At 33.0% G+C, this 13,657-nt stretch overlaps 1 protein-coding gene across 1 annotated transcript; it reads right to left on the bottom strand.

Annotated features, from left to right (window-relative positions):
* Window positions 1-11,665: 11,665 nt before the first annotated feature.
* LOC134240804 (uncharacterized) lies at window positions 11,666-13,399 on the bottom strand (the record flags this gene model as incomplete). The annotated part of the gene is made up of 3 exons (XM_062722886.1): window positions 11,666-12,105; window positions 12,443-12,715; window positions 12,988-13,399. Coding segments are annotated over 3 exons (1,002 nt in total), but the record flags the coding sequence as incomplete, so codon positions are not given.
* Window positions 13,400-13,657: the final 258 nt, after the last annotated feature.

Raw genomic sequence — 13,657 nt, 5'->3', positions numbered from 1 at the left:
CCTCTTCGTGATGTCTAATAGTACGTAATTCGTTTATGGGTATTTCCTTTGCCTTTTGTATAGCAGCCTCAATTAATTTTGATGGATATTTTTGTCTGGAAAGAAATGTTCTTAGTTCACACAGTCTTGTATTTCTGCGATCCTCATCTATAACAATAGTACAAATTCGCCTGGCCAAAATCCTTCCCAAAAAATGTTTTGCATTCTGAAAAAAAGTTTTTCCTCCAGAAAACCTAGAACGAGAGTTGCGTAGGTAGAGGCGACTTTTGTCCCCACTGCTGTCCCTTTTGTTTGTAGATAGTACTTGTCATTAAAAAAGAAATGATTATTTTGCAAAACTATTTTAAGTCCTTCGAGGATAAATTCTTTGGAAAATCTCGGCTGGATTACATCTGGATGCTTGTCAATCCAAAAGGAGATGGCTTCTAGTCCTAAGTTGTGGGGAATATTTGTATATAGACTAGTAACATCAAAACTCACTAATTTCGTATTTTCTTCAACACTTTCTGGAATATGGTTGAGAAAATCCATGTCGTCCCAAATAAAACTGGGTACCAATTTGCAGAAAGGTTTTAGTATATACATTTTGGTACATACATTGAAAGAAACTGGAAACGTTATTTAGATGACTTTTATTTTTTGGACAAAATCTCTACAAGATCAACAACAGTTTAACAGCATTCTAAATCGGCTCCATGAAAGTATGCATTTTACAATGGAAATCAGCGAAAACAAATTACCATTTTTAGACATTCTATTATAAAAGAGGGAAGAAAAATCATAACGGATCTCTATTACAAGAGCACAGACTCCCATCAATATTTGATTTTCAACTCATGCCATCCATCCCATACCAGACGAAACATTCCATTCAATATGGCCAGACGAATTTGTACTATAAAACAACTTGTCAGTGGGCCATCCTCGGGAGATATAACTGCTAAGGAGAAAGACTATCTCACAAACTTGGAAACAAAAGAGAGTCAATTTTACGGATTACCAAAAGTACACAAGTCATCAGAAATCAAAAACGCCATACAAGCTCAGAGAGGAGAATATATTTGCTGTCTAAATCCTGAAGATCTCTCTTTTCGGCCAAGCGTCGGGGGGCCTAATTGTTCAACTCAAAGACTGAGTCACTTGTTAGACATTTTATTAAAGCCTTGTTGTGAAAAGGTTCCCAGTTTTATAAGAGATGATATAGATTTTATCAACCACCTACCAGAACATATTCAACCTAATACGAAACTCGTTTCATTCGACGTCGTGAATTTATACACAAATATACCCGTGGACTTGGGTATAAAAGCGGTTAAATACTGGATTGATAGATACCCACTACAGATACTTACTACAGGATCGTTTTGAGCAAGAATTCATCTTAGAAGGATTAAGAATTATACTTCAAAACAATACATTTGCCTTCGGAATAGAGCATTTTATTCAAACCAAAGGAACAGCGATGGGAACAAAAGTGGCTCCCACGTATGCCACCTTAACTTTGGGATACCTCGAGCAAAAACTCCATCAACGACTTGTCACTCTATGGGGAGAAGAGGACGCTGATGCTATAACATCAAAGTGGAAACGATTTTAAGATGACTGTTTTATTCTTTGAAATGACAACATTGAGAAATTATCAATTTTTCACCAATTATTAAACGACTTAGATTCCAACATTAAATTTACCATGGAAAGCAGCGATATGGAATTACCTTTCCTTGACGTTCTTGTCATCAAAGAAAATACCAAACTTTCAACGGATATCTTCTACAAATCAACTGACACCAACCAGTATTTACATTTTGGATCCTGTCACCCTCATCACACAAAAACAGCAAATCCATACAATCTGGCTAGACGTTTATGTGCTATCGTTAGTGATGAAAACACCAGAGATATCCGACTAAAAGAACTCAAGTTATACCTTTTAAAACAGGGATATCCTCAAAACCTGATAGATAACGGGATATTGAAAGCCAAAGGATATGAACGGTCAGAATTACTGTCTACAAAAACCCAGGAAAATAAAACGGATATAATTCCATTTGTGCATACCCACAATCCAAGGAATCATAATTTGACCGCCGTAGTACACCAGCTTAACAACGTTCTGAAAACGGACCGGTCAACACAACAAATATATAGAGATGTAAAATTTATTAACAGCAGAAGACAGCCCAAGAATCTTAGAAGAATTCTGTGTTCGTCCCATTTTAAGAATAGTTACAAAGTGACTAAGTGTGGAGACGCGCGTTGCGGGACGTGTACACATATAATGGAAGGATCAACTTATGACTTTAATGGAAGACAATTCACAGTCAATGCAAACATGTCTTGTGCCACTAAAAATGTAATATATGTAATTACGTGTGCTGGATGCCAAGAATTTTATATCGGGAAAACGAGCAATCAATTGCGTGCCCGGGTGCGTGTCCACCGACAACATATTAACTCTCCGGAATATCGGCAAATCCCTCTGAGTGAACATTTTGGATACTTGTGGAAATAAACAATTCACTATATTTCCTTTTTACAAACTTTCAAGTGAAAGTGATATTCAGAGACGTGAGAAAGAAAAACATTTTATACATATGTTCAAACCTAGACTGAACAATTGAGCATAATTGTTGTAAAAATTGTACTTATTATTTTCATTCTACAGTTTTCCCGCAAAGTTTGACTATGACGTCACAATAGACGTTTGTATGTAATGTTCCGCTTACTATGACGTTATGACGTTATGTTGCTATGTTACGTATTATAAAGCTTATGAAGATTTGAAATGAAAGCACTTAAGCTAAACTAAAGGTTTTCGTGTTTCTTTTTTAAAAAGATTTACCTATATATATATATATATATATATATATATATATATATATATATATATATATATATATATATATATATATATATATATATATATATATATATCCTGTACCCACCCATCCAAGATATCTATTTTTAGTGACACTTTGGAGTCTTACACACACACACACACACACTCACACACACACACATACATACACACATATATATATATATATATATATATATATATATATATATATATATATATATATATATATATATATATATATATATATATATATGTGTGTGTGTGTGTGTGTGTGTGTGTGTGTGTGTGTGTGACTGGGTGTGTGTGTGTGTGTGTGTGTAAGACTCCAAAGTGCGATGGTGACGCTAAATTCCGATGGTCTCGTCAAACCCCGATGGCCTGCGCCAAACCCCGATGGCTCGCTCTCTTTACGGACCCCAAAGTCCGATGGTCACGCCAAAGTCCGATGGCTCGTTTCCTATGAAACACGCGACGCTAAAATGCGATGTCTGACACGCCAAAGTCCGATGGTGCGAAGGAACAATCAGCGTTTATGACCTCACCATAGTCCGACGTCATGACGTTGTCCTGCATTCAAAATCAATTGATTCAGTATTCGTCTCACATACATTTTTACTGATATTGCTTATTGTTTTCGCCCACCAGACCTTTTAGGGCTAGTCCTTGTAGACTATTCGACTGATAAGGGTTAGTTCTTAAACACCAATGTGTTTCCCCGAGAGATTTTATGGTTAGTCCTCGCACACTATTGGACTGATTTGGATTAGTCCTGCACCCATCCAAGATATCTAGCTTATAGTTTTAACACATTTTTCGACTGATAAGTGTTAGTCTCGCACCTATATCTAAAAGATGAGGGTTAATCTTTGCATTTAATGTTTATTTGTATTTTATTAAATAAACAAATCGGGCTTGGCTTGGCACGGTATCGCATTTTTGCGCAGCAGTACTATGACGTCATAAACGTTAATAATTTTCCGCATCATCGGACTTTGGCGTGTCAAACTATCGGGGTTTGGCGCAGACCATCGGACTTTGGCGTGACCATCGGACTTTGGAGTCCCATCGCACTTTGGAGTCCTACATATATATATATATATATATATATATATATATATATATATATATATATATATATATATATATATATATATAATTAAAAAACTTTAAAACACTTTTCGAAATATTTCAACCGTGTTACCGGCCTTCATCATAGCAACTCAATTGCGAACAACGTATTATGACGTCACAATGAACATAAAAATTGAGATGCAACGTCATGTAATAAAACTGCGCCAAAAACATCAGAAAATATTGTGAGAGCAAAAATTGTACTTGTGTTATCAAAAAAATTATCATACAGAATAAAATACTGGGTATATTAAAAAGCTTCCCTCCTCCAGATATTCACATGTTCCACAGCGTGGGTCACGGCACTTTTTGACGACTTTGGCATTGTTCGTTGCAAATCTTGCTCTGGTCAGGATTTTCTTCAGATTGGGTGCCTGTCTTCTGCTATTAATAATTTGTGAGTCCTTGATAATGTCTTTTAGATTCTGAGATTGTTCCAAAATGGGAAAAAATCTCCTGGCTGATCTTAAAATATTGTGGTTGCGTGGACTGTGCGTGACAACAAAAGGGATGTCGCTTTTTTCACTATCATCCTTGCGGCGAGTGTTTCTTAGTACAGAAGTAGGAATGTTTTTTGCTTTTTCTATTCCGGCATTGATAAGATTCTCCGGACAATGTTGTTTTTGGAGATATGATTTAAATTCTTCTAACCTTTTCGAGTGTAAAGTTGTATCGGTTACTATTGTACATATGCGTCTTGCCATGTTGTATGGAATATTACGCTTAGTATGTGATGGGTGACATGAATAGAAATCCAAATATTGTCAAATATTTCCGGAAGTTTATCATATAGCTTTTCTTCCAAGTAACCCATAACTAGGGTGGCATAAGTTGGAGCCACTTTACATTCCAGAGGAAGTACAAAAAACACGCTTCTTGTAAGTTTTGATGTAACCAGTCTTTACACCAATATCCCACATTACTTGGGACTTGAAGCTGTGAAATTTTGGATGGAGAAATATCCGACAGAAACAAATGAAAGATTCTCTAAAGAATTTATACTTGAAGCCCTTCAAGTAGTTTTAGAAAATAACCATTTTCATTTTGATGAGCAATTTTACCTTCAAATCAAGGGCACAGCTATACTAAAGCTCGGAGGCAAGATTACACAATATGAAATGAAATTATATCATAAAAAAATCAGTTTGATGGCACCATTCATCACAATTTCAATAAGATTACAAATATCACTTGAAGATTTTACACTGAGTATGCTACAGCGAGCTTAAGGAATCAAAATGAATTCAATCGGTTAGTTAATAATTTTCTATTATTCTTATGGTTTGGACGCATTCAAGTCAATTAAATAGCCAATTTGTCAAGATTAAAAATAGAATACCGGTATCTATTTGTACTTGTACTAATACTAATACTATCTATTTGTACTAAGTACGAATACACTAGTAAATTGCTTTTCGAGCGATGAATTTTAAAACACTCAAAGGCGATGGCATAAAGCTATACAAGTATTCTAATTATTTTTCTCTCAAACTTTCGTCAGCAATGACTGCTAAAATAATAACAACAATACCGTTTATATGTCATCAAATCATGCAATGCATTAGTGACGAATAATAACGAAAATTAAAGAATATTCAAAAACAGAAAAAAACAAACTTGGTTTAAGTGTTCCCTTATTTGGTTGAAAATGGGATAGGTTGAAATTTATTTAAAATATTATTTGCTTTAAAACTAGTGCTAAATTAAAACAAAGTTTATACAAAGACCAAACTAGGACATTTTACCGAAATTTCTTTATTCCGATAAAATTTTGACAAAACTAAGATTCCTTTCCCATTTTGGCATCTACAGTAACATCAGGAGTTTCTGTAAGATTCTGATATAGATTTAGGTAAATGGACAGACCCCGTGACTTTATTAATGATATATCACGTCATTCAATTTTTAAAAATGAGTTTCTCAAATGTGTATCTCCATATCTAGAACTGGAAAGGGGTTTATGGCACGGGTTTTATATAAAACAGGGCTTTCGCGGGTGGGTTTTATAAAAGCAAATGATGTAATTTATTTATTTTGGCATTTCGCGCCAGGTTTTTTTTTTGTAATAGTTTAACATAGGAGGTGAATTTCTAAAGTCACGGATTCCTGGAAGCTGAACCCGTGAATATGCAGTGTTTCAGCCACAGGATTGCTTTCTATGGGTTGTTCGATACCTAAGAGGATGGTCTGAGTACGATCAATTCTTAAACAGAGGCAGGTTACTGATAGATAAGTTGAAGTTACGGGGATTTCAACAAGCTAGGTTAAAAAAACATTTTATTTTATGGTCGTTTTGATAATTTGTTAGCAAATATAACCTATTACTGGTTCTTATATCTCATATCAATTACGGTATTAAGCATTAATTTTTATGCTAATATGATTCATAGAACCCATGACGAGTGTGATCGGGCATTATAGAATATTCATTGGGAATATATGATTAAGCATAAGGATATATAGTTGTTAATTTTGATTTCTAAAGCTCTCTGTAGCATACACAGCGTAAAGTCTTTAATATTTGCAATCTTATTGAAATTTTGATGAATGGTGCCATTAAACTGATTTTATTATGATATGATTAATTTCATTTAATTTTGCGTAATCCTGCCTCCGAGAAAACGTAGTTGCAAAGATTTTTTTTATTATTAAGATAACCAGCTGTGATTTCCTTGTTGACAATCATTTTTTCTTTAAATTGGGATCGGCTTTTTTAATATTCTTGCAAATGATAAATAATTAATTCAATATTGTTGGACAACTTTTCGGTAATCCACAGGTCTTCATCATTAGAAATCAAGAATATTCCTGTAATCAATTCTTAATCCTGGTCTAGTCGGAAAACTTCCAGAAAACTCGTTAATGTGGCATAAAAACCATACACAAAAGGTTGGTGGTCAATGAATTGGGAGTTTAACAACCGACTGGATATATATTTATTTGAACTAAAGGCATTTTCAAAGTGTTTTCCAATTTTCCAAATTTTTAACTCAATTAGGTATACAACATCAAATACTTCATTTCCATCCGGTTATTAATAACTATTGTGACTTTCATTAAACCATTGGCATTTTCCTCCATATCCTTAATGGGAAAGTGTTTTCTAAATTTTAGATTGAATTACACTAATTAGGTATACAATTGCAACATCAAATACTTCATTTCCGTCCTGTTGACTTGCTTCTTTTTCATTCTTATTTTCTTTTGTCTGAGAATTTTTAAGTAGGAAGACTAAGAAAAAACGATGCTATTAAAAACATTAGAACTGCATCAATACAAATTTACAGAGGACTTTTTGATCTCATTTATAAAGATAAAGATAGATAAAACTTCACAAAACAGATTTATACTAAGGAAAGCGATATAACAATATACCTGGGTAATTATAAGCGTTAAGAATTTCCAAGTACTGACACTCTGATCATCTTTTTTTTCTTAAAATTTCCCCGATTTGACAAGTCACACATCAGTGTATCCATACTTTGTATTAATGTATTTATATAGGGGGTTCAGGTGTCGTATAGTGAGACTTCCCCCATAGTGAGGGTTCCCCCGGAAGGCTCACTATATAGTGAGCCTTCCCCCCGGAAGAATGGCTATATAGTGAGACTTCCCCCACGGAAGTTTCACTATATAGCCGTTCTTCCGGGGGCAAGGCTCACTTTATAGCCAGCCTTCCCCCATTCATAGCGAGACTTCCGCCTCATATTATAGTTTCCGGAACATTGTTTTATTATTTAAAAAAATTCTAACAGTGTTAATTTATGACGAAATTAACTTCCATATATATACATGTATTTATATATTTATTTTATATGCATGAACAGTTTGAATATCGTTTTAACTGTTTGATATCCATTATAACATATACATGTAAAATTGAGATGATATAATATATATAATATGTATACCCATTCCTTTACATGTATTGATAACGAATAATTTTATTAGTTCACGAGTCACTTATATGAAATAATCTGATTGTTTTCAGCATTTGAATAAAAAAAAATTGATAGCATAGTGTTGTTTGTTTGTTTTTCTGTTTGTGTACAAACATTAGCTATTTACACATTAGATATGGTTCAACCGATTTAATAAAAAATGTAGCGAAAAGAAGAAAACTTTATAGTACTTTAAGACTATGCGAGAAATAAAATAATTGTGCTCGAATGTGAAAAATAAAACATGCATTCCAAATCTCAATTATGATTTTCTTAGTTCCTAACTATATTTATCGAAAGTTTCATGTACATAAAGTTTAAATCTACTTTAAGGATAATAACAAATGAATTATTTTTGTTATTTTTTAAATTCATATTCAAATATCTTATCTCAATCAAGTAATGACTGATGCATATATGTACGCTCTGTGTTTCAACGTATAAAGTGTAAAAATGAAACTGCGACAAAACAGATCTACACACTAAAATTGACAATTAGCCATCTCCGACTTTAGTGCAAAATAGTTTAGTCAAATAAGTGACAATTGCAATGCAGTATATATATTTTTTTAATTTTACGTATTTTTTTATACGTGCATTCAAACATCCAATCGTCCAAACCCAGTTTAATAAAATATCTTTAAATGAATAATTTTTAAAACACGACCAAAATGAAAAAATAATTGTATGAATTGATATATGGGTGTGATGAGCAGGGGATGCACACATTTTCATGCAATTTTTCCGGTCATAAATTTAAAAAAAAAAGGGGGGATTAAGCCCAATCCATGCATCCGGTGCCTTTGCTAAAATATGCATGACAGTCAGAATTTAATTTAAAGTGTATTGGAACTCAAATCCATCTTATTTGATTTTATAGTTATGTAATTTTATTAATATCACGCAAATTTAATTTCAAATTGAAATACAAATCCTAAAAATACTTCATAAAATTTATAAAAGTTAAAAGGTCCCTAAAGCATACAATAAATATCTCATTATGTCAATGTATATAAAATCCAAACCGAAAACCGAAGGGGGAAGACTCACTATGGTTATTATGGGGGGAAGTCTCACTATATATCCATATTTTCCTCCAGGGGGAGGACTCACTATATAGCCAGACTTCCGGGGGGAAGTCTCACTATGGCGGAAGTCTCGCTATATGACAGGTATAAATTTTCGATGAGACATATTCAAATAAATATAGTCTAGCAAAAACATGGACACATTCAGAAATATAAAATACTTTACTTGGCGAAAAAATTCCAAGTAGAACTGAAGTTATGAAATTATCAATGTTGCGAGTATTGCTGTTTTATGTAAGAAAATTTAACTAAATGAGAATACTATATGATGGCACATGAAAGGAAGAAAAATCCGTTAAATCTAGGTAACTTTTAAAGGATAGAGTCTAATTTTATTTGGAAGTATGGCAAACTATATATTTTCGGAAAGGTCTATGCAAGCTCTAATTTTCTGTTTCCATGCCAGCTGAAAAATATCTAAGATGGCGGCAAAATATCCAATATGGCCGCCAATAGTCAAAATGGTCGACACAGTCTTATTGATAAAATGCTTTCAAATCATGTAAGCTAGGAACAAATAATGAAATTTTATTAATTCTTTACAAATTATTACTTATAAAAGATTTATAAGAAGAGTGATTTTAATTAAATATGATCACTAAAAGTCAGAATTTTGTCTGGACATCGCAAAGAAGAAAAAAGTCAATATTATAAAACTGGCAAAGATTGGAGAAAAAAAAAAGAATTTACTACAGTAAATTCACAACTTTATTTTAATTTATATAGATCTTTAAAATACATGATATCAAATTTTCGGTATCGATAAATAATTCTACATATTCAGTCTAAATTATCGATCCATGCTTCCTGGACAAGTTGAATGTTAAACCAGTTTATCCCAGACATTTGCTACTACCGGCAGGTACATCATAATATGGAATGATCCTAGAATTTTCCCGAAGTCTCACTGAAAAAAAAAATTAACCACAAAGTATCCTGTTCATAAACACAATTATAAATATTTTTATAGTTATCAGTAAAGCAAAAAATAAACATTGTCTTATATCACATTAGAACTTCGGGTTATTCTACAGTATTTCAGAATTCAAAGGAAATCCTGGTTACAGAATCAAATTTGTACATTTATTTCAGGGACCGTTTCTATAATTCTTCATGTTTAAATGTAGCATGATGTAGTAGGAAATGATCATAGCTTTCATAGATTTTTTAAGACTAATATTATTTAATCTCACATTTTTTATTTTCTCTTGTGGTTTTACGATACAAAGTATGCATAAATTTATACGTGCTTAAAAACTGTTCAAAAGTTGCGTCGGGGTGACGACTTTTGAGTGGAATCCGGGTGAATTATTTTCCGAAATGATTACAGAACTACAAATTTCAGATGCGAAATTTTCTCAGCTTTCTAATAGTGTATGTTGCATAAAAATATTCTGATTACTTACCGTAGTAAAATTTATCTCTTTCCTTTGAAACGAAAATAGATGAACATCTGCACATTGCATATAGATGCAACAATAACGATGCTAATCTTCAAAATGTAAGCTTTCCTCTGATAGGTCAATGTTGTCAATTCCCTAAAAATCGCCTCCCGGAAAGCCAATCAAAATGACGCTATCAACATCGCGGAGACAAAATTACAGTGCCATGCATCAAAGGGGAAACCCCGCATCCAATTTTAGCACAACTTCGACCTGGTTAATTTTTATTACAAACTTTTCACAATGACATAACACGCACATCATACGAAACTTCAAGCAATGTAGAACAAATTCCTTATATTTAATTTTTAGATAAATATGAAAAATAATGCAAAAATCACGGTTATAAACACCAATAAATTGCGTTTAAATGGCACAATTACACTGCTAAGTCGGGTTACCTGAACCCTCTAATTTATAACAGATATAGTTATCATAGATGCAATATTTAAAATCTTCCAATTGTAGTTATTGAAAGCAGGTCAAATACAATTTCCGATATATTTGGTCTGAAGGTTTTTCAATTTCAAGAAAGACGCATTTTGAAATCCTCAATATCATTGGTGAATTGAAAAATTCATTAGTGCAATGGCAAAGGATTAGCTCTCTAGTCTGTCAATACAGTGTATTCTTTTTCTTTTCGGAGAGCTACAGTTATGCAGCTAACTGGGAGTCTGAAGTCAAACATCCGCCGGCGTTTCTCCACAACAATGGCTAATTTAATGGTTTACTTGCAAGATCTCTTATTCTGCACCAGCAGTCATGAGAATAGAGTCCTTAAAAAGAAGTTTTCTTTTAGTTTTTGTAATACTTAAAATTAAATGTTTTTTAATTTCACTCATACTTACGTAGTTCTCCGGGATTGCTTCTTCTGTAATAGTGCCAGGGTTTTGATGTTCCCGTCTATATCAAATTTACTCTGTTCGACATGTCCCCGAAGATGCCGTTTAGCATCATTCTTAATGCATGATACATGCATATCACTTTATTGTTAAACATTATTAAAGAAATATGTAGAAATATGATGATATATTAAAAAAAAATACGCAACAACTTTCACTAAAAAAAAGGAACCTTATCTTTTGACAACACATTTTGTACAAAATGAAAAAAAACTATATAAATTAAACAGAAACACAGAGAAAAGCTCTAACAAGCTGTGGAGTTGTCGATATTAAATATATAGACATATCACATGCATGAAAATAATCTTAGAGGTTTTTTTTCCTGAAGACAATGCTATCCAATGAGCGATTAGAATCAGCCATGAGTCTTTATTATTCCTAAGAGGGATGCTTATTTTTTTAAATACACTAGGTGTAACTGTTACTTACGTTGTTTAGGGTGGTTTCTAACCAATATAGATACCATAGACGTAATGTTAAAAGTCTTCTCATTGAATGTATTAAACACAGAGCAAGCATAATTTCCAGAATTGTTGGTTTGAAGTTTGTTCAGCTCCACTAAAGACATGTTACTGATGAAGTATTTTGTATCGTCTTCGTTGTTGTTAGTAGGTAGAAATGTCGAGCTATATATTGGGGGCGGATTACTGTCAGAAAAACATTCCAGTTTTATATCATCATCGACATAGTACCTTGTTTTGAATAGTAAAAGTGAAATTAATGGCGTCCCCGGTCCATCTTTAAAAGAAAGATTCTATTAAAAATCTTTAAAAAAAAGTACTAGAGGTATATAAACCAGCCCTTCCAATATTCACCAAAATAAATAAATTGTACCTATATGTAAGTTAAAATAAAAAAAATGTTGAATTATTCTGAATATGTTTATCAAATTAAGGACAATTAAAAAATAAAGGATAAAAATGTATTTATATAAATATGAACAACAGCAGCGGACGGAAGGGTCAGAATAACTAAAATATATCTTATCTTTCTTTTAAAAAAATGCGTCTTTATTGAAAATACCAGTCTTCATTACAACCTTGAGTAAAGAGTTGATCAATTGTGGTGAACTTACAAAGCACCGATATTCTTTGTGAGTATCTCCCTGGTCCTGGCTCCTGTGTAAGGTTATTTTGTGAGGAACAAAGAAATTTTATCCCGTTGTTTTTTCTGGAAACTTTGTATTCTGTGCTTACGTTAAGAAAAGTGGTACAGCTCTTTGTTTTGTTGTTCAGTAAATTTGAAGTGAACAAGATTTCTGGAATCTTTGTTTTCTCCGGGACTTTCCAGATCTTGACGTTTCCCGCCGGATTTCCAACATAAGATGTATGGACTGGTTCTCCTCCAACTGGAATTGTTGTTTTAAAACAAACTGTACTGGTTCTGTAGCTTCAGCTGTTTAAATAAAATATGGGTATAAACAGAACGAGAATGAAGCATATGAGATCATGCTGTAATGGTGTGTTTAAACTGTCTGTGACAATACAACCTGTACATAATGTCATGCATTAATTTGTAAATGTCGCGACGTACAGCTGATTCGTATTCAGTGTCTATCTAAATACAAAGGAAATTGTATTGTTATATTATTGACGTTATTTTTGTTATTATTGAAATTACCCTCAAAAGTAACTAAAGATAAACTTTTCTTGTGCTTGTCTCTATGGTCGACATCGACAAAATACTCTATCCAACATTGGTACAATCCTTCATCACTGCAGACAACATCGTGGATTATCAATGTGGCAATGGAGGATACACTTGTATTTGATGTGATAAGTTTTGTTCTATTTATAAGAGCAGGGGCTAATTTATGATGAATATAAGGTTCTTCTCCGCCAGGAGGAGAAAACACCGCAACATCTTCGAATCTGTTTACTATTCGTTTTTGCCATTTAATCTCTCTATCTGATATACGTTCTCCGTGTTCCACGGAATAATTACAGCTCAGAACAAGGCTGGTGTCACTTCTAAATTTTACTTTAAGTTCAGGTGAAGTCGATATGGTAAGTAAAGTAACACCTTGTAGAAGAAAAAAATATTTTGTATGTTCAAACGTTTACACGTTGAGAAGCAAAATGATATCAGCACAATAAACCATTTATTTTAGTTTTTATAATATTGTCTTCAATGTGAGAAAAATAGTTCATGCACTAAAGAAAGAAGGCATTAATCTATGCATTCAGTAAGTAGGTACTTGCAAACAACAGAGAATTCAAATACCTTAACCCCCTCCATGGCATAGATTTTAAGCATTTCTGGACAAATTGATATTTAGATTTTTCAGGTA

The sequence above is a fragment of the Saccostrea cucullata genome, unplaced genomic scaffold, assembly GCF_032062105.1.
Source record: "Saccostrea cucullata isolate Sc308-1 unplaced genomic scaffold, CSIRO_AGI_Scuc_v1 ctg1145, whole genome shotgun sequence".
Taxonomy (NCBI): Eukaryota; Metazoa; Mollusca; class Bivalvia; order Ostreida; family Ostreidae; genus Saccostrea; species Saccostrea cuccullata.
Note: the sequence above shows the minus strand (reverse complement) of the source record. Positions and strands in the feature narration are given on the sequence as shown.